Raw genomic sequence first — 17,194 nt, 5'->3', positions numbered from 1 at the left:
GCAGGAAAAAACGGCAATGCGAAGATCGATGCAGAGAAGCTCATGGCGCTGACAGAAAAGCAAAAAGAGTGGCTGGAGGAAAAGAAGTTGATAGGACAATGAGCTGTAGTTTCCACGGAAATTATGTTTATCCGAACACCGTAGCACGAAATTCCTTTCACCCCGCACTTTTCCCTGATAGATGGGTTTTACCCCAACCATCAACATAGATTGAAATGATCATCGTCTGTTACACTGTGCGATCATATCTCGAATGCAAAAGCAACAACTCATCCAGCCACTTCTGCATCTATGTTCCCGTCGGCTCTAGAAAGGACACCGTTAAGCGGGAACCAGATGTCAAAAGACGAGACACGATGGTCAGGCGATCGAAACCAACTTCATCCTATCTAGCCCTAATACGGAGTTATCAGCAGTCATGGCCCGAAGGGCCACCCATGCATCTCTCGCGCCGTGATGGCTAAATGCAATCTGCCGAGCAATCAAAACCGTGGCGGAGGAGGTGATGGCTGAGGCAGCAAGCGAATCAGGTCGAGCAGCACTCGAAACGCCAGACCAATCCCATCCCCTGCATCATTTCGATTTCGATCTGTTTGTATCCCGGTCCTTTCCATCTCAATATACACTTTAAGGCTCCTCATTTACTTCTAGAAGGAAAACTGGAGCATCAAGGTACTTGAAGAATGTATCTTCTCTATTTGTCGCAAACAGCCGCCGTGCCGGCCATACATATATAATATCATTTAGACGATGCGATCCGGGTTCATTCGGGCTCAGGAGAGCCTCAAAAGATCCTGCTGCGCTGATGTTCTTGAGTTATTCTTCCTTTCGATTTCTACGTCGGGCTTTCCTCACGGACGTTATTTGAATCGTTTCAGCCCATGAAAACATCCTGAGCTGAGCAGCGTATCAACCTGACCTGATTGCATGCTTTGAGTAGCCAGATTCGGAATCGAATTATTCAATGACAGCTACTACTAACCAAAGATAATGCGCAAAGGAGATGGGGAAGAGGGGGAGAGGTTGCTTGAAGGTACTTTCCTCTGGCACCAGGCCTCACCTCAGGAATTCTGACAACCTTAGTGCCCCTCGATGAAGAGAAGTCCACAGCTATCGAACCACTCCAGGAGAAGGTTACATGGAAAAGTCTTCCGCACAAAAAACAGCTTTTGCTCCTCGCATTATGTCGTCTTTCGACTCCACTGTCGAATGCATGCCTCCTCCCGTACCTCTATTACCTCGTCAAGTCCATTCTTTCAGATCCCAATCACGCATCCGCCCCCCAGGAGATCTCACGCTTGACCGGTCTTTTGGCCGCTGCCTTCCCACTCGGCCAGATGTCAACTAGCATGCTTTGGGGTCGTGTCTCAGACTCTTATGGGCGCAAGCCAACCATTCTCATTGGCCTCATGGTCAGCGTCATCGCCAATCTCTCTTTCGGCTTCTCGAGAACGATTGGGATGTTATTGTTCTGGAGAGTACTCGCAGGCATGGCGAACGGCATACTTGGAGTGATGAGGACGATGACTGCTGAAATTGTTAAGGAACGGAGATACCATGCCAGAGCTTTTTTGGCACCGCCTCTGATCTTCAACTCGGGACGTGTGGCGGCGTTGGCAATTGGAGGGTGTTTAGCTGATCCAGTAGACAACTTGCCCATCTTGTTCGGTCCCACCGGCTTCTTCAACTTCTCAGGGAACCCTAAAGGCGTCGATTGGGCCGTGAGGTATCCATATGCTTTGCCCGCAATTTTTAACGGTACCATCCTCAGCTTTTGCCTCGTTTTAGCATCTTTCTGGCTTCGGGAAAGCCTGCCGACCAAGGAGAAAGAGTGGGACCTTGGTATTGTCATCGGCAAGTCTATCTCAGGATTTGTGAGAAAGACGATCTTGCGAAGATCTGCACCCGAATACGCGCCGCTCCAAATAGAGGAAGCAGAATTATTCGAGACTAACGCCCCGATTGGGGAGGCCTCTAATTCTGGCTCTTCGACGCCCATAACGCGTAAATCCTATCGACCTCCTTTTCGCGAGATCTGGACCCGCGATTTACTAAAGACCTTGTTTGCTTTCGGCCTCTTACCACTCCACAACTCTACTTTCCTGCACATCTTCCCGGTATTCTTAAGCATGCCGAGCTCCACTAACGAGCATACTACATTCCTTAAATTCACCGGCGGTCTTGGACTGGCTTCTCCGACCGTAGGTCTCTACCTTGCGACATTTGGGATTGGCGGGATTCTGATTCAACTTTTCGTCTACCCTCGAATCCACAAACGCTTTGGTACCATAGGGGCATTCCGGATTGCAAATTCCATCTTTCCATTCGCCTATATTTTCGCGCCTTATCTTGCCTTGCTCTCCGGAAATGCCAAAGTAAAGTGGCCGGCGATGGCAGGTGTCCTTTTCGCCCAGGTTATGGCGAGAACGATGGCAATCCCCAGTACTGTCATTCTTCTCACAGAAGCGGCTCCACGGAAGAGTGTTCTGGGCACAGTTCATGGAGCTGGTAACACTATCAGCGCTCTTGCAAGTGCTGGTGGGCCTGTTATCGGAGGATTACTGTTAGCTCGTGGAATCGATGTTGGCGCTGTCGGAATTGTGTGGTGGGCCTGGTTATGCTTGATCGCGCTATTCGCTTTTGGGTGGAGTTTTTTTCTGAGAAATAACCATGAGGAAAGAATAGACGCGGAAATGGAGTAGGTGCCAGGCAATAGTATGAGTGTTAAGAAACGGTTTTTAGAAACCTGCGAGCAACATTTAGGAAGAAATATACACCACTAAGTGTTGAGAATATCAGCTATGTATAGGTTACTTCCAGAATTCCACGTAATAGCTCCTCGCAACTTCCCTCGAGGCTTCTTGTCCCATAGTGCTATGGAACCCCCGGGGAGCCTTTTCCTGGCCTCTCCTTTGTTTCTCCCTATAGTCGCTCTCTGTCGCTAACCCATTCATTAGGCATGTCGTACTCCTTCTAAGACACTAACCCGACACATAGCATGTACTGCAACACATCTTAATCACCAACGGTCGCTTCCATCAACGAAGCATTGTTTCAGCATACCAGATGCAAAGATTGTATATCGTCATTTTCCTACACTAACCACACCTCTTAAAACACACCCACATCCCCAAAGCCCAAGATGCCATATCCCAAACCCTCTGCCTCATCTCCATCGCTCTCTTCTCCCCCTATACATCTGATTCGTCGACATCTACCCCCTCGCCAACCACGCCTTCTGCATCACGGCTGCAACCTGCCTCCTCCGAATCTTTGATAATAACCACTTCCAGAAAGGCCTCGCAACCCGCATCCTCACACGCTATGGTGCTGGGTTGTGAGTCTCATGGCTGAATACGGGACCTACGAGTCTTGGAAGTGGCAACGGTTGATGATTGCTTATGCTTTGGGATTGATGTTAAGGTAAGCGGCATTCAGAACTTTGAAGCGTATGTAGTTGAGTTATAAAGTAAGCTAATTTGCGCATAGAAATACCTCACGCTGCTTCGCGTGGAGAGTCCCTAGGCTAATATTTGATCGTTCCTACCGCTCTCGGTTTCGGTGTTGCTAGCTTACCGACCATGCCATGTATGGCTGGTGCGCGCTTAGCTTTTCGCTGCTGTTTGGATCCACCCTTGCTGCAAATATACAACATCTAGCTATTGTCGCTATTAGTTAGGTTGTGGAGTTATGTTCAGAATCGAGAGGACGCCGGAATTGAGAAGGACAAGGTTAAGGTTGTGAACGGCATGAATAGCAAGGTTAAGGACTCAGATGTCAAAGATTATACAGTCAATGGTGGGGAGCTCAAAGTCAATGGGGTAGGGAAACGGTTTTGCAAGATATCAAATGATTGAGCAAATATGTGGCATGCGCTAAAGGCGCGAACCTCCTCGGTTACTCTCAAAGAGCAGTGGGGGACCGTTTTGGAGTAGCTTAGGTACGTGAAGGCAAGGAATGCCGACGGACTGCCATCGCGCCTCCAATCGTTTTCGGAATGTGTAGTAGGGGATGCAGCTTAGAGTTGAATGCAACCCACTTGCTCTCACTAGTACCAGAGTGTACCAGACGACCCAGCACAAAGTTTTATGCCTCTCTGTCGACATAATGCTGACCATCCCGGTCAAGCCGCAACTTCTCTTCTCTGGAGCGCAAGTACGACTTCCCAATCATGTCTTGTGCCTATTTTGGAGCTCTTATTAATCCCCGGAAAGGGCAATTCAGGGAGAGCCTTACCTCTATTCACTATTGCAACCTCAAACCATGCCCACAACAATAACAACAACAGGAAGAAGTCAATGCCGATGATGCAGGCCATAAAACGCCAACTGACCGCCTCTTCCTTGTTCCAGCTTTTGATAAATGGGAGCGGAGATAAGGGACAGACCATGACCGAGGCTATGAGTGGTAGAAGGAGCTTCGCCACACTAATACCTATTCTGCGCACCGCAAAGTCCATTTTCAAGGTCCTGAAAAACCAAGATGTTATCACGTATAGCCCCTCCCCAAGCAGTGCCTTCATATATATATTGTAAGCAGGGAGACTAAGATGCAACGCATAACCTAAACTTATGTAAACCTCGCGTGTAGCTCCTCTCCCATTCATATGGCATCAAAGAGCGAAGCCTGTGCCATATCAGAAAATCCGTCGAGTGGATCTTGTATATTTCAAAAGACTGAGCACAATATTGATACTGACGTAGGACGAGAGAACATTGGGCATTCCCACAGGAGAGACGCGCATGTAGATCTAGATGATGAGTTAGAACAGCAGTCTATCCTCGCACGGATGTTAGCTGTGATTTGTGAAGAATACGACGAAGGAAATATCATATATATAGAGCAAGTATCTGGAGGTGAAAGTTTCTACATAAAGCATCGTTAATCTTAACGTCCCTTGCATAGAGAGGGATGCTTAAGGTCAGAGCGATCAGATTAAGCCCAACTTCTTGATTAAGAGAATGAGTAATCTGCACGTCGATCTGACATTTATGTGCTGACTTAGTATCTACACCACCATTTTACAGGTCCCACTCAGTCAGCGCAAAGTCAGAAAGATTGAACGAGCCTTTCTCCATCTCATCTATGCCTACCACGACAGGACCCACCCCTTGTCCAACAGAGCTTTGGCTCAGATCCAACGGCTCCGTGAGTCTCGCATGGGCTGATCTCCAGGACCTCGGGTCCACAGACCTAGACATGTTCGCTTCATACTTAACTCGAATCGAGAATTTCCCGTCCGTCTCAACGATAAGAGCTGCTCGAAAGGGGTTCGGAACTCCCTCTCGAGTCACATCGTTCTCGCTGAGACGCCACATCACCGTCGAATCCTCGAGCACTGAAAAGATCCGTGCCTTCTTGATCTCAGTACGTTCCGTACGCCTCTCGTACCCTGTGTCTAGACCTGCTGTTGCACCGCCACCAGAACCGCCCACTTGACTGCCGAACTTAGACGTCTGTTCGACCGGTAGCGCACCAGCTTTACCCTCCCATGAATGGGGCTGGTAGGTGATAATCGAGGACCCAGCTCCTCGCACGATCTTGAGCTCGATTTCAATATATTTGAAGCGGGTTTGATAGGTGGGAATAAAGTCGAATTGGACAACGACAAGACATGCCGGTTTTCCATCGAATTTTCCGTAGCGTATGTGGGTTGCTGTCATGGTGACTTTGCTCGCGCGAATGAGGTCGACACTGAAGGGCTGCGCGTCACGCTCCGCTAGTTCGGTGTCAGGCTCGAAGAAGAGTTCAATAGGCGTTATAAGATCCGCCATTGTGAGTACAAGAGGGTAATTCCCTCAGGCAAATGGGAGATGGGTACGTAAAGATAGGCTAGCACACAGGATTACTTTTGGGCACCTATCAAAGGAAATCTACGTAATTATAGAGTAAGAATCATGTTAAGATATACTGGATGGACGTTTCAGACAATGGCGGGACTTGGAAAGTGGGGCAGGGGCTTGTCAAGATTCCACCTGCAAGGTTGGCTGCCTGGATTGCCAAGCTGCAACCCTTGGCAGAACACGTCAGAATGCGACTTGCTTCTGCTGAATCTTCCTGTCTGCCATATCTGTCAGTCTAGAGATTGATAAATAGCAATTAGTCGGAGATATTTTCGGAAAAGATTGTCTCCAATTAATTCCCGTGGCTTAATTTTCATCATGGAAGACACCGAGAGCCAAATACTACCCACACTGTTAGACGCAATCGACATTACCTGTACTATCGAGAATGAATATGTTCATCAAGATATCCAATGCGATATCTGCAGGAATGTATGCTCACGACTCTTTTTCTGGACTATTTTCGTGTGGTGTTGTTCCTTGCTAACAAATCTTCTGACAGCCTGTCATCGGCGTGCGGTTCCGCTGTTCCAAATGCGAAGACTTCGACCTATGCTCGCAATGCCAATCTAACGGAACCAGCGATGAACATGATCTGACGCATTCGTTCTATCGGATCCACTATCGTCGCCTATCTCTTCCGCCAGCAAATGGTGAGGACCTTGCACTGCTTCAGAGATTCGAGCAGGGTACCACCAGCCAGTCCTTTTATTTACATTATCCCTGGTTCTTCAGCCCCCTGATCTTCGAACAGCTTATTTCAAGAACGCGAAATGAAGATGAATCTCGCAACTTGTTGACGCAGCTTGAAAGATCTCTAGATGATGTCCAGTTACAGGTTGCCTTAGATGGTGTCATTCGACTCCTCGCCCCAGAGGACTGGAACTGGCGCCAAGTACAAGACGGCGTCAAACCTGTTCTTGAGCTTCAACTTGTGCGAGCAGAGTATTCTGGTTGGTTTCATCCGTTATACCTTGCCCTGAAAGGCCAACAAGTCGTTGCACAAAGTGTTCAGAATGCCGATTCAACGAACGTTCTAATACTTAGAAAGCAACTTTTTACTACTGATCTTGATAGCACTTCTACCAAAAAATGCAAAGATGCCATGAATGCGCACCTGGCTGCTAGATGTAACAGTGGTGGTGCTATAGAGGTGCCAATATCTACAGATAAAATCTCAGAGTCCGCAAGATATATCGAGATGCTGTCGAAGGGTTTCGATGTAAGACTCCATCTAGCTTATGAGACAATTATTTTAATTCGCAAATACTATAGCTTAGTTCATCCTCGCTCCCCATATTTAGAGAAGTGGAAGCTCTGCTGAGGCGTCGGAAACCGGGTTCTCCAAATGTTGATGTGTGACCCCAAGATAGGACATGGAAGTTTGTCGACTTACAGGAACTTAGTGGTCTCTGTCGGAGAGCATGCAAAGATGGCAAAAGTACACGTCAACGTACAAGCGACTCCTAACCCGAATGGTGAGTGTCTCTATCACTTGGCATATTCGCTGAGATGAATGATTCATATTCCATAATCTAGGAGCAGTATTTTGGTCAATGTCGAGGTGGTGTCAAAAATATAGTGAACAGCTCTTCTGACTATGTTCCATGGCCTGAATCTGCTGATACCCTTTTGGCCTCATTTACACGCCTCACCTCATGTAGAGATTTCAAAACGGCGGCAGACATAATTCCAGAGCTAGACCATCTCAACCCCTTTCACATGTTCAGAATGATATGCTTCTACGAACTTCGTGGAGCTGTCTCAGAAGCATATCGTGTCGCACACTCCGCAGTCGAATTTATCCAGGGTCAAGCCAAAGCACAAGGTCCAGAGTACTTCGTATTTCGCGATCTATTCAAGCTGTGTGAAGTCTATTTTCGCTGCTTTACGCAGGGACAGTGGGTAGATGCGCTGTTAAGGGCAGTTACTACCTTAGAGCAGCTTGCCTCACCATCCGAATTACATTTGACGCGCGTAAATGTGAGTCCTCCCACTGATAGTGATGATAAACTCTGCTCACTAGTAGAGCCTGATACAGTGTATTCTTGAGCTATACTGCTTTAAGATATTCTTATTAGCAACTAGGGACAGAAACAATATTTTACAGTCTGGCTTTGTGTCAAACCTTGCGACACGACTTCGCCATCTTCGACGCGCCTTGGCAAGAACTGGAGCTCATGATCTAGCATCATATGTCCTGGACATGGAGCTACAAACTCAGAAAGAAGAAGAAATAATCTTTGAACTAGAGAGAACAGAATACCTCCATCACCGGAGAATATTCCTCCCACAAACAAAACCTGCCATAGAGAACCTCGAAGACTTCTCGTCCATGCTGGCTAAATGTGAAGGTAGTGAAGGTCTCAGCGGAAGTCAAATCGCCGGGATTGAAGGCTCTGCTAGACTTCTTTTGGGCTATGCTTTGGCAGAAAATGAGCTGGACGATCCAGACAGCGACACTATGAGGGACAATCTTAGTCGAGCCTGGCAACTATTTGGATTGTGTGGCTCATCGCTTGGTCAGGCCGAGGCGGTACTCCTAAGCTTACGATATAATATAAGTCTCGATATTGCAGAACTACCGGCCTGGGGCGATATTGAGACTCGCTTCTGGGCCCAGGGATATTTTAAGGGGCTTGTCAAGTTTTACGAGTTCAAAGCAGCCGTTGGACTCAACAAGTCTGATAACATTCTCTCAAGATCATTGCTCCCGACAGGACCACATTTATACCAGCAGCTTCTTCCGATAGCTAAGGAGGCGGGCGATGAACTCTTGTTCAGGACTTGCCAAATTCGTTCGATGCGCAACTGGATCGAAGGGCCAACTTTTGTCATGCTTTGTGAGAACATTTTTCACCCCAGCGAAGGACTTCTCAGCGACCAGCTGTTCCTTGAAGGTTCGAAACTTCTCAGCCAAATCTACGAAATCAATAACAACTTCGCCGAGTCATCCGCATTTGCACTCCTGCACCTACGAATTGCTCACGCCCGTCATGACCCGATGCTCTTAGACTACGCAACAATGTTACACTTCCGGTGCGCTGGGAATATGGTGTCGACAATAGCCGATGAAGATCGCATCTACGAAATTGCGAGCCTTGCTTTTTCCTTCGACAGGGTAATCGCTCGGCTGTGTCAGTCAGCTTTGGCACAGATAGAGGCGTCAGAGTTTACCATCTCGGCCGGGAGTCTTCCTATCGAGTCACTTCTTTGGCCAGCACAACTTGTTCGGCATATTGTAGAGGATGATGGCGACCAAATCATGTCGCCGCAGGTGATCTTGACTGTGTACAGGGCCCTAAAACTTGCCGTCGACCTATTACTTATACTACCCTGCGAGTTTCAAGGGCTCTTCTTCTCAGAAGCCTGTCAAGCTCTTGGTACCACTGCCGAGATGCTAGCTAACCCAATACTTTCACTACTTAGTTACGACTTGGGTCAATTACGAGCTGCTGGATCCGACGGGTACACACAAGCCGTTTTGCGGCTAAAGATTGGACGACGCATGACATCGTGGATCTACCAAGATAGGCCAAGTTTTATGGAACTCCAAGATATCGCGTTTGCCTACCTGAACCAAGCCGTCGACTTCTTTTGGGGCGAAGGATCGCGCCAGTCTTCTTATAAGAATGGCCTAGAAGCCAGCCTGGTTCTTACCCGGGCTCACCTGAGAGAAGTTCAGAGTCTGATTGAAGAACTTGACTGGGGTGAAGGCATAGAGGGGAAAGAGAACATAACAGACAATCAGCAAGCAAACCAACGGCGGTTACTTTACCACGTTGAAGCAGGCCTGTCTCCCGTTCGGAAAGCCATTGCTGGAAAGTGAGTAGATTTTGCCACAGTCTTGAATAATTATCCACCATTTGTAATTGACCATGTACAGTCTAGCTCTTCGTCGAAGGCTTGGAGATTTACCGGCCATGCAGGCTTTAGAAAACAGTAGACTCTTCTACTTCGGCGATATGGAAGAGCTCTATTGGAATGAGATGGGCCTTGAGATGGATAAGTCGCGACTGACAGGGGATCCGGGACCATTATTAATGGCAATCCAAAAATGGAAAGCAGTCTCGCTCCGAGATACCATCTCTCGACGACTTGAACGTGGAGTGCGAGCTCCGGACTTGGTCACTTTTGGAGGAGCCGGATCGAGAGTCCCTAGTATCCCAACTGTGTTGGATATAGGAGACGAGCCGCCTGACTTTCAGGAAGAGTCAGTCTGGACTATGGCTGAAATCGCCGAAGCGCATTTCGAGGAAGGGCAGAGTGTCATATTCGTTGATTGGACGCGATATTATGATACCTTATTCATTGTCGCCTATAACGGGACTGAAGGTCGGATAAAAAAAGGTGTCGTAGAGATGGATTACCACATGATCGAAAAGTGGGTTTACAGTGAGTTGGGAGTATCTTCCCTTCACCAAGGCCAAACAGACCGAAGGCGGTTACACAAAGTCACGCGGTTGAAAACTCTAACACCAATTCTCGAGAAGTTGGAAGGATTTGCAAAGCCTAAGGACTTGCTCGTTCTCTGTCCCAGTGGGATTCTCCATGCAGTTCCATTGCAGGCCATCCCTTTCGGCCCCATGGGTAAGCCTCTGATCGCCTCAAATCCAGTGGTTTTCTGTCCGAGTCTTTCATTACTCCAGACTTGTGTCAACAGTGTCACAAATTCTGCGGTACTTAACAGCGTCCCCACAGCCGCATTCACCCGACTTGGTCCAGGTGACACCAAGGAAGAATCGCGCATGTATGCAACAGCGCAGGACGGGCTGGCCGACAAATTGCTCCAGACGAGTTTTGCGAGTGGGAACGAAGTCACCCGCGATGTTTTCATGAGTCGGTCTCGAGGGGTTAGGCTCTTGCATTACCACGGACATGCATATCTAGAAGCAGCTCAGCGTCGAGACCGAGCATTGCAGCTAGAACCTCGACTTGCTACCGCAGGCTTGCCCTGGGACGATGGCCTATTGAGCGTGATGGAAATCTTCGACCTGCAGCTAGACTCAGCAGTGGTAGTCCTCCTAGCGTGCGCATCTGGCGAGGACGATGTCGCGCCGAACGATGATCCCCTGGGACTGCTTTCGGCGTTTCTGTGTGCTGGTGCTACCAGCGTAATTGCCACCCGATGGCCCACGCAGACATCTGACGCCAGAGAATTTGCTAAAAGTTTCTACAAAAGGGTGTTTAGCAGCAGGAAAGACGGCATTGTCAACCTCGCTGTTGCAGTTCAGGCAGCTGTTCTTGAACTGTGGGAGGACTGGGATGAGGATGATCCCTACCACTGGGCGCAGTTCCAGCTTCGTAAGTTAAAGGGGAGCGAGGATTGCGAATTTCGTAGGTCTAACTGCGTACAGATGGATCTTGGTTCGGAAAAATCTAGGGATGATGGCATAGTAAGCGGCTGGAAGAAAACACTTAAACCGTTCGCGTTATCGACGACCGTCATCCACTTCCTGTTCGATGTTGACTCGGTGCTAGTATCTTGAGGAATAACATTTCCCTTGATGTGATAAAATACATGAGTTCCGCTCGATCTAGTGTCCGTTCTCCAAATGTCCCTGGAGCTTATCCTTGCGATAGAACTCCTTTAGGCAGTTCGTCTTCGGACAGACATACTCTCTTACACCATCATGTACCCTTGCATGACGATCACGGTCGGCGCGTCGGTTGAATGTACTACCGCATTGCGGGTAATGACAAGCAAAACGAGGTTGTGATGAGGAAGTATCAAGGGAAGACAGAGAGGGTTCTGGACTAGAAACCGGTAGCTCCTCTGGTGTAGAGATAGGGGTGACACTGGTACAGATCAATAACATGCGGTATCCAAGGTTGGAGTCAGTATGAACATACAGAGGGGTGAGTCTATTCAAGTCTACAACCATGTCATCACCCAAGATATTAGCATCCCAGATAAATTCTAAATGCGATCTTGGTTCATCGAAAGCATTCATATTAAATAAGGAGCTACTTTTAGAACGCAGTTTAGTATATACTGTGCCTCAATTCGCCTCATGTGCACTTACTCGACGTGGTTTGTTAGTTCAAGTGGTATCGCCGTGGGTGGATCGACCTCATTGAATGGGTGTAGATAGTCTTGTGAAAGGCCCTCATAACCAGAAGTCAAATTGGGTGTGACGAGGCTGGAAGTGGGTTGATGCCATCTATGAGTGGGTCCATTGGTCGAATGGTGTGTACTTGAAGAGCTAATATTGTATGGTATTCCACCACTATTATCGGTCTGTTCGTAGTCCACATATTCACCAAATCCCAGAGTTAGGTATGATGCTTGGATGCAACCTGGACCAGGATACTGGGAGACTGCATTCGCTGAAAGCCTGGATGATGGTGGGAATGTGCTAACATGGTGTTGACAAGAGTTTTGATCGGCTTCCTGCGTGTCGGCGATATCGAGGTTACCCACGGACTGGTTAAAGCACTGGAGGGTCGCATTTACTAAAGGCCTGGGTGATGGTTGGGATACCCTAATAGGATATAGGCTCAGGGCCTGATTGGCATCGTTTGTGGCGACATCGAAGTTGTCAGCGGTTGGATAGTATTGCCCTCCGAAAGCAATACCCCAGAGCTCAGAATTTGTCTCGTACTCCTAGAAATATGCGGTGAGTTAAAGGGAGATACTAAGGGAAGGATCACAAGCACAAGTCCACTCACAGGTGCCATGGAAATAACTGCTACCATGTGTTTGGACAACAGGAGCAGTTCCCGGCACGAGTGACAGCATTTTCGCTTTATATGGGGGAAGAATTGAGGCGATATTTCGACGAAAGTCACAAAATTGCCCGTCTAAGTATCGATTTATATAAAATTGAGAAGCTAATGCGCACGGGTAGAGCTTCATCCTTGCCACAGCCTGTATGTCCACTTGGAGTCTGGAAAAGTGTCATCCGCAGGGCGCGGCGACTCCTTCAGCGCCCCTTTCCCGCCTTGGATCCCTACTCGGGGTGCGGTAGAGCAAACGTGTTCCGCCGCGTCTGGTTATTTGATGTGAAAAGAATGAGGCTCGGGGCGGAGCAACGCCATCAGCGCCCCTTCTCCGCTACGAATCCATGCTCGCTGGCGGTAGAGCAGACGTGTTCCACCGTGTCTGGTCATTCGGCTTTGCTTCTAGGCGAATTTCATGACGAAATTCGAGCTTTACAGCTCACAGCCCCAACATCTTGGAAAAAGCATTCGCCAAGGATGGAAATAACGCCCCGGGATTACGCCCCTCGAGAAAGGCGCAAGGCTGAGGTGGACCAAAACCGCACTCAGAGCAATACCACGTCCCTTCCTAGCTGTGAGCTTTACGGTGGTGTTGATTGCCAAAGCAAAATGCGACAATCGCGCTGTTCGCCGGTGGGAAGTGACAAGTGACAGGGATGCAAGTAGGACAAGTGGCGGCTATCCTCGTAGAGCAGAGAAACATGTGACTAGAATAAATGTGCAGACCTCCCTCAGGGTTCAATCTGCAAAATACGCTGCAGTTACAAAGGATGATGTAAAGAACCACTGGCTCTATCTTTAGCTAGGTTGTTATGTTGTGCGTACGGTAACTGTATGCCTGGCGGTGGTGCAGCGGGAAAGTTTTGTACTGTTCTGGAGCCTCTAGGGCAGCCGCTATACATAGAGAGGTACAGACACTAGTAGGTAGTGGCTTGGCGTGGTTACAGTAACAGCTATAGAGAAGGTGCAGTGACGTATTTGAGAAGCGTGACAGGTCGTTACTCTGGCCGAGCACATATGGTCAAAACGTCCAATTACAGTAAAATAAACAAGAAACCACAACTTATGGAAGAACCCCGTGGACACGGGGGGTTCCACGTACCTGAACGCTAAAGCGGCAAACAATTTAAATTCGATATAAAGCAAACCGACCCAAGTCAGGCAAGACATACGAGGGTCTTCAGACTAAAGTAGCTATTGTCAGGCTCATGTTTACAGCAGCTGATATTCTATTCCGCTTCTTAGACCTGCTAGGCGTGATCTGTAATAGAGTCTAAGATATCCTTACCAAAAAAATCTAGAACTCCGACTTTAAGAGATTTAATTGAATTCTTGCCCTTACAACTTTGGCAAGTGGCGCTACTGTGCGGAATCTTGCGGGTGGAGACATGTCCCGACGCTACCAGCGGCTCGATTGCTGGGAAGGATGGAAGGCCCCTACTTGGGATCCAATCGATGACAGCTACAACATTCGGGGGGCCACAAGCTGCTTCATTCTCATAGCTATGCGTGGAGTCTTAGTCTAGGAAGTATTCGCCAAGTCTTTTCCCTGATCAGGACTTCCAACGGGCCGTACTACGGTCCGTACAAAGTGAACCGTAACGGTCACGTGTTCAGTACGAACATACCAACTTCGTGAGCCGTACTGTACATCTAATGATGCCCTAGGTACGGTACGTAGTACAGATTGTATTACCCTTTTAGGAAGTTTATATAGTGATTTAGAAAGAGTAGAAGGGCTAGTAAGCAGCAGGTCTACAGGAAGCGTTTATGGGGTTTCTAAGTTTCTAAGGTTCTAATTAACTAAAAGTTTTAAGCAGACGCTTAAATCTTTTTTTAAGTGTTTTAATCTATCTACTTGCAGTCTGTTGTCTTAGAAATGCCTATTACTAACTATTTTCTATTGCAGAGTTATCTATCTACGCACTTTACTGCCTTACAGGCCTTATCTAGTTAATAGATACTAGCCTTACGAGCTGTAGCAGTAGATGGCTATATTATCTAACCCCTAATAAGAGAGCAAAGGTTAAAGTTAATAGAGAGCACTTACCTAATATTGTACAGCTACTGCAGCACCTATAGAAGGCACCTAGAGGAGAATTAGTTATTTTATAGTTAATTAGACCTTATTTCTATGTCTTTAGAGACCTATAGTCTAGGCTGTGACAGTTACTACACGTACACCTACCCCTCCTCCTTCCTGTCGTACGAACGTACTCAAAACTTCACTCGTACAGGCCTCAAAATCGCCCAATCGTATAGTAATACGCCTCGTTGGAAGCCCTGTCCCTGATACATGGTGACTATGGAAACAACTAGGAAATTGCTAACGGAATTGAAAAGACACCCGGATGAGCAGAAACAATTTCAGAGGCCACTTTAGAACGTCAAGTAGTTGAAGCTATAGTCCGCAAGGATGTTCTGAACAGCATGTGGGGGAACTAATCGCCAGCAAATGGCATGGCCATGTCGTTTCCACGCCCAGGACCGGAATAACGTGCGTCAAAGGCTGAAGATCCTGATATTGGGATAATATCTCAAATGAGTCGGAATCGGGATCACTGGGAGTGGGGAGTGGAATGTACGGCGCAGGTTTCTGTATTCAATGAGGTCACTGTAAGTTGTGTGGGGGAATGCTGTGAAAAGAGAGGTACATTGATGTATTCGAGGAGTGTAACAGGGCGAGCAGTCATAGCCTTCTGTCATAGGTAGAAAAGGCTACTTTAGGCATGAAGAGTGATATTGAAGGTAGGTTCTGAGACGGGGTGCGGGCAAGAAAGGGTAATAGAAAGAGTTTACTAGTACAGATACAGGATCGGCCAAGAAAAAACATCTGGAAAGCATGAAGGAAACTCAGCAGTCTACTGCCAGTGTGGAAGTGCCAGGAATCCGTCAGACCGTCGGGATATCACCTTCTCTCTTTGCTGCAAGCGGGGGACACCGACATCCGACATTCTTTGCCTGGGCTTTTCCTGGGTGGTCTTTACTTTCGCTGGGCGTTTTTGGTGAAAGGGTCTGACAGCACGCATTACTTTCGGACTCTTCCTCAGAATTGCCCAACTTGCGTTCTCTAAAGATTGTCCGTTGCTTACAACCGCTGCAGTGTCGTACGTTTCTTCATCGATCTCAATACGGCTTGAAATCTGGTCTATTAATCCGCGCAGTTCCTCCGGATCTGGCCATCGTTGTTGTTCCCAGACAGATGAGAGAGTCTTCAAACGCTGAACCCGATCTTTGCTTGCCTGATAGATATCTTTGTCGGGCTCAACCTTGGATTGCCTGAGAGGGTCAATCCCTTAAGGGTTGGCCTGACAGGTGGGGCAGAACTTCTTGCATGAGCTGAGAAGGGGTCATATGGTAAGCAAATCAACAAGGTACTAAGATCCAAACAAAGTGGATTGCACAAGTGTATTGTAAGGCCTGAGGAGCTTAATAGAGCTCTAGGCTGACTATATACTGTACAAGAAAGGAGCTATGCCTAATAAGTAAATAGTGCAGTACATATGTAAGGCCGGATGTCCCAGAACAGGCCAGTATGGCCTCCCCTGACCTGTTTAGAGGTCACATGACCTGTGCTTCGTATATAAGCATGAATCCTGACAAGCGAAGCTTGGCAGCAATTCATCTCTCTTACAATACACTCCTATCTTTCTCCGAAACCTTGCTCTCAGTGCTATCCGTGCTACCTACTATCCCATCTTTACAACATAGGTATAATATTGCGTAAGACACATGCAACACACCCCCTTAGCTTTAACAAAGTAAATACTAAAGTAAAGCTATACAAAAATAACTAATAAACTATAAGTATATAGTAGTGCGCTTAAAAGTGTAAAGTAGCTAAAAAAAAAATTAGTAAGCTTAAACTTTTAAGCTAATATTAGTAAAGTAAGCTTTTAAAGTATTACTTTGTCAGATTGAAGCACTGTTTCTGGGCTTCCTGAGATGAATGATGGGTTTGGATATGATGTATGGGATGATGATTGATTGTATTGATTTATCGATCCTTTTTCTGCTCTACTCGTGTTGCTCGGCTTTTGTTTTTCCGATCCGAGTCCCTCGCGCACTAGCCCTATGCGCGACCAGCTTGCAACATGCTGCAATTTGCTGCAACATGCTGCAATTTGCTGCAACATGCTGCAAAATGCTGCAACATACTGTTCGAGCTTATTGCTCGTACTATGTAGCAGCTTTCGTCAAACGTTCCTCCTTGTCACGGTATCCTCCCCGGATCCCAGACATAACCGTATTGGAAAGTATTTAATTACTAATTTCTTTCTAAACCTTTCTGTTCCTTACATAACGTCTTATACCTACTATAATACTTTATGTAGTAATTAAACTAGACCTCTGTAAAGCTCTATAACCTTACTTATGCATAATTATAACATTATGTTGTGTTAAAACTCTAGCTAAGAATAGCCTTTAAATTTAATTTAATAAGCTTAGTACTTGCATAACTCTAAGCTATTAGAGTAAGCTAAAAAGCTTTCTAAAAAGCGCTTACTTTATAGAAAAGCTGCTATGTTATAAGCTTTAAAGCTTTTTAAAAGAACTTTAAAGAATAGCTTTATGTTATTAAGTAGTCTATTTCTGCTTTAACTTTTATTATAGTAGTAAGAACTAAG

General features: G+C 47.1%; 7 protein-coding genes across 7 annotated transcripts; 3 read left to right on the top strand and 4 right to left on the bottom strand.

The window, feature by feature from the left end:
* Positions 1–990: 990 nt before the first annotated feature.
* BDR25DRAFT_382319 (MFS general substrate transporter) lies at positions 991–2,702 on the top strand (the record flags this gene model as incomplete). Its single annotated transcript, XM_033697769.1, has 2 exons — positions 991–1,033; positions 1,084–2,702. The coding sequence occupies 2 exons, from the start codon at positions 991–993 to the stop codon at positions 2,700–2,702; spliced, it is 1,662 nt and encodes a 553-aa protein (XP_033552220.1).
* An 879-nt stretch (positions 2,703–3,581) lies between these two features.
* BDR25DRAFT_310766 (uncharacterized protein) lies at positions 3,582–4,885 on the top strand (the record flags this gene model as incomplete). The annotated part of the gene is made up of 4 exons (XM_033691181.1): positions 3,582–3,597; positions 3,676–3,821; positions 4,059–4,531; positions 4,591–4,885. 4 exons carry the CDS (start codon positions 3,582–3,584, stop codon positions 4,883–4,885), a joined length of 930 nt encoding a protein of 309 aa, XP_033552219.1.
* A 136-nt stretch (positions 4,886–5,021) lies between these two features.
* Positions 5,022–5,663, bottom strand: BDR25DRAFT_213443 (uncharacterized protein; the record flags this gene model as incomplete). The annotated part of the gene is made up of 1 exon (XM_033684752.1): positions 5,022–5,663. One exon carries the CDS (start codon positions 5,661–5,663, stop codon positions 5,022–5,024), a length of 642 nt encoding a protein of 213 aa, XP_033552218.1.
* A 3,724-nt stretch (positions 5,664–9,387) lies between these two features.
* On the top strand, positions 9,388–11,332 carry BDR25DRAFT_212787 (uncharacterized protein; the record flags this gene model as incomplete). The annotated part of the gene is made up of 3 exons (XM_033684731.1): positions 9,388–9,668; positions 9,730–10,369; positions 10,610–11,332. 3 exons carry the CDS (start codon positions 9,388–9,390, stop codon positions 11,330–11,332), a joined length of 1,644 nt encoding a protein of 547 aa, XP_033552217.1.
* Positions 11,333–11,335: 3 nt separating this feature from the next.
* Positions 11,336–11,717, bottom strand: BDR25DRAFT_102196 (uncharacterized protein). The gene has a single exon (XM_033683460.1). The coding sequence runs from the start codon at positions 11,660–11,662 to the stop codon at positions 11,381–11,383; it is 282 nt and encodes a 93-aa protein (XP_033552216.1). The 5' UTR covers positions 11,663–11,717; the 3' UTR covers positions 11,336–11,380.
* A 148-nt stretch (positions 11,718–11,865) lies between these two features.
* Positions 11,866–12,542, bottom strand: BDR25DRAFT_310763 (uncharacterized protein; the record flags this gene model as incomplete). The annotated part of the gene is made up of 2 exons (XM_033691180.1): positions 11,866–12,450; positions 12,516–12,542. The coding sequence occupies 2 exons, from the start codon at positions 12,540–12,542 to the stop codon at positions 11,866–11,868; spliced, it is 612 nt and encodes a 203-aa protein (XP_033552215.1).
* A 2,241-nt stretch (positions 12,543–14,783) lies between these two features.
* Positions 14,784–16,191, bottom strand: BDR25DRAFT_350756 (uncharacterized protein; the record flags this gene model as incomplete). Its single annotated transcript, XM_033694753.1, has 11 exons — positions 14,784–14,892; positions 14,953–14,967; positions 15,009–15,102; positions 15,129–15,162; positions 15,221–15,265; positions 15,289–15,321; positions 15,398–15,427; positions 15,479–15,861; positions 15,894–15,986; positions 16,068–16,116; positions 16,168–16,191. The coding sequence occupies 11 exons, from the start codon at positions 16,189–16,191 to the stop codon at positions 14,784–14,786; spliced, it is 909 nt and encodes a 302-aa protein (XP_033552214.1).
* Positions 16,192–17,194: the final 1,003 nt, after the last annotated feature.

This window comes from Lindgomyces ingoldianus (assembly GCF_010093535.1).
Source record: "Lindgomyces ingoldianus strain ATCC 200398 unplaced genomic scaffold BDR25scaffold_5, whole genome shotgun sequence".
In the NCBI taxonomy this organism is placed as follows: Eukaryota; Fungi; Ascomycota; class Dothideomycetes; order Pleosporales; family Lindgomycetaceae; genus Lindgomyces; species Lindgomyces ingoldianus.
Note: the sequence above shows the minus strand (reverse complement) of the source record. Positions and strands in the feature narration are given on the sequence as shown.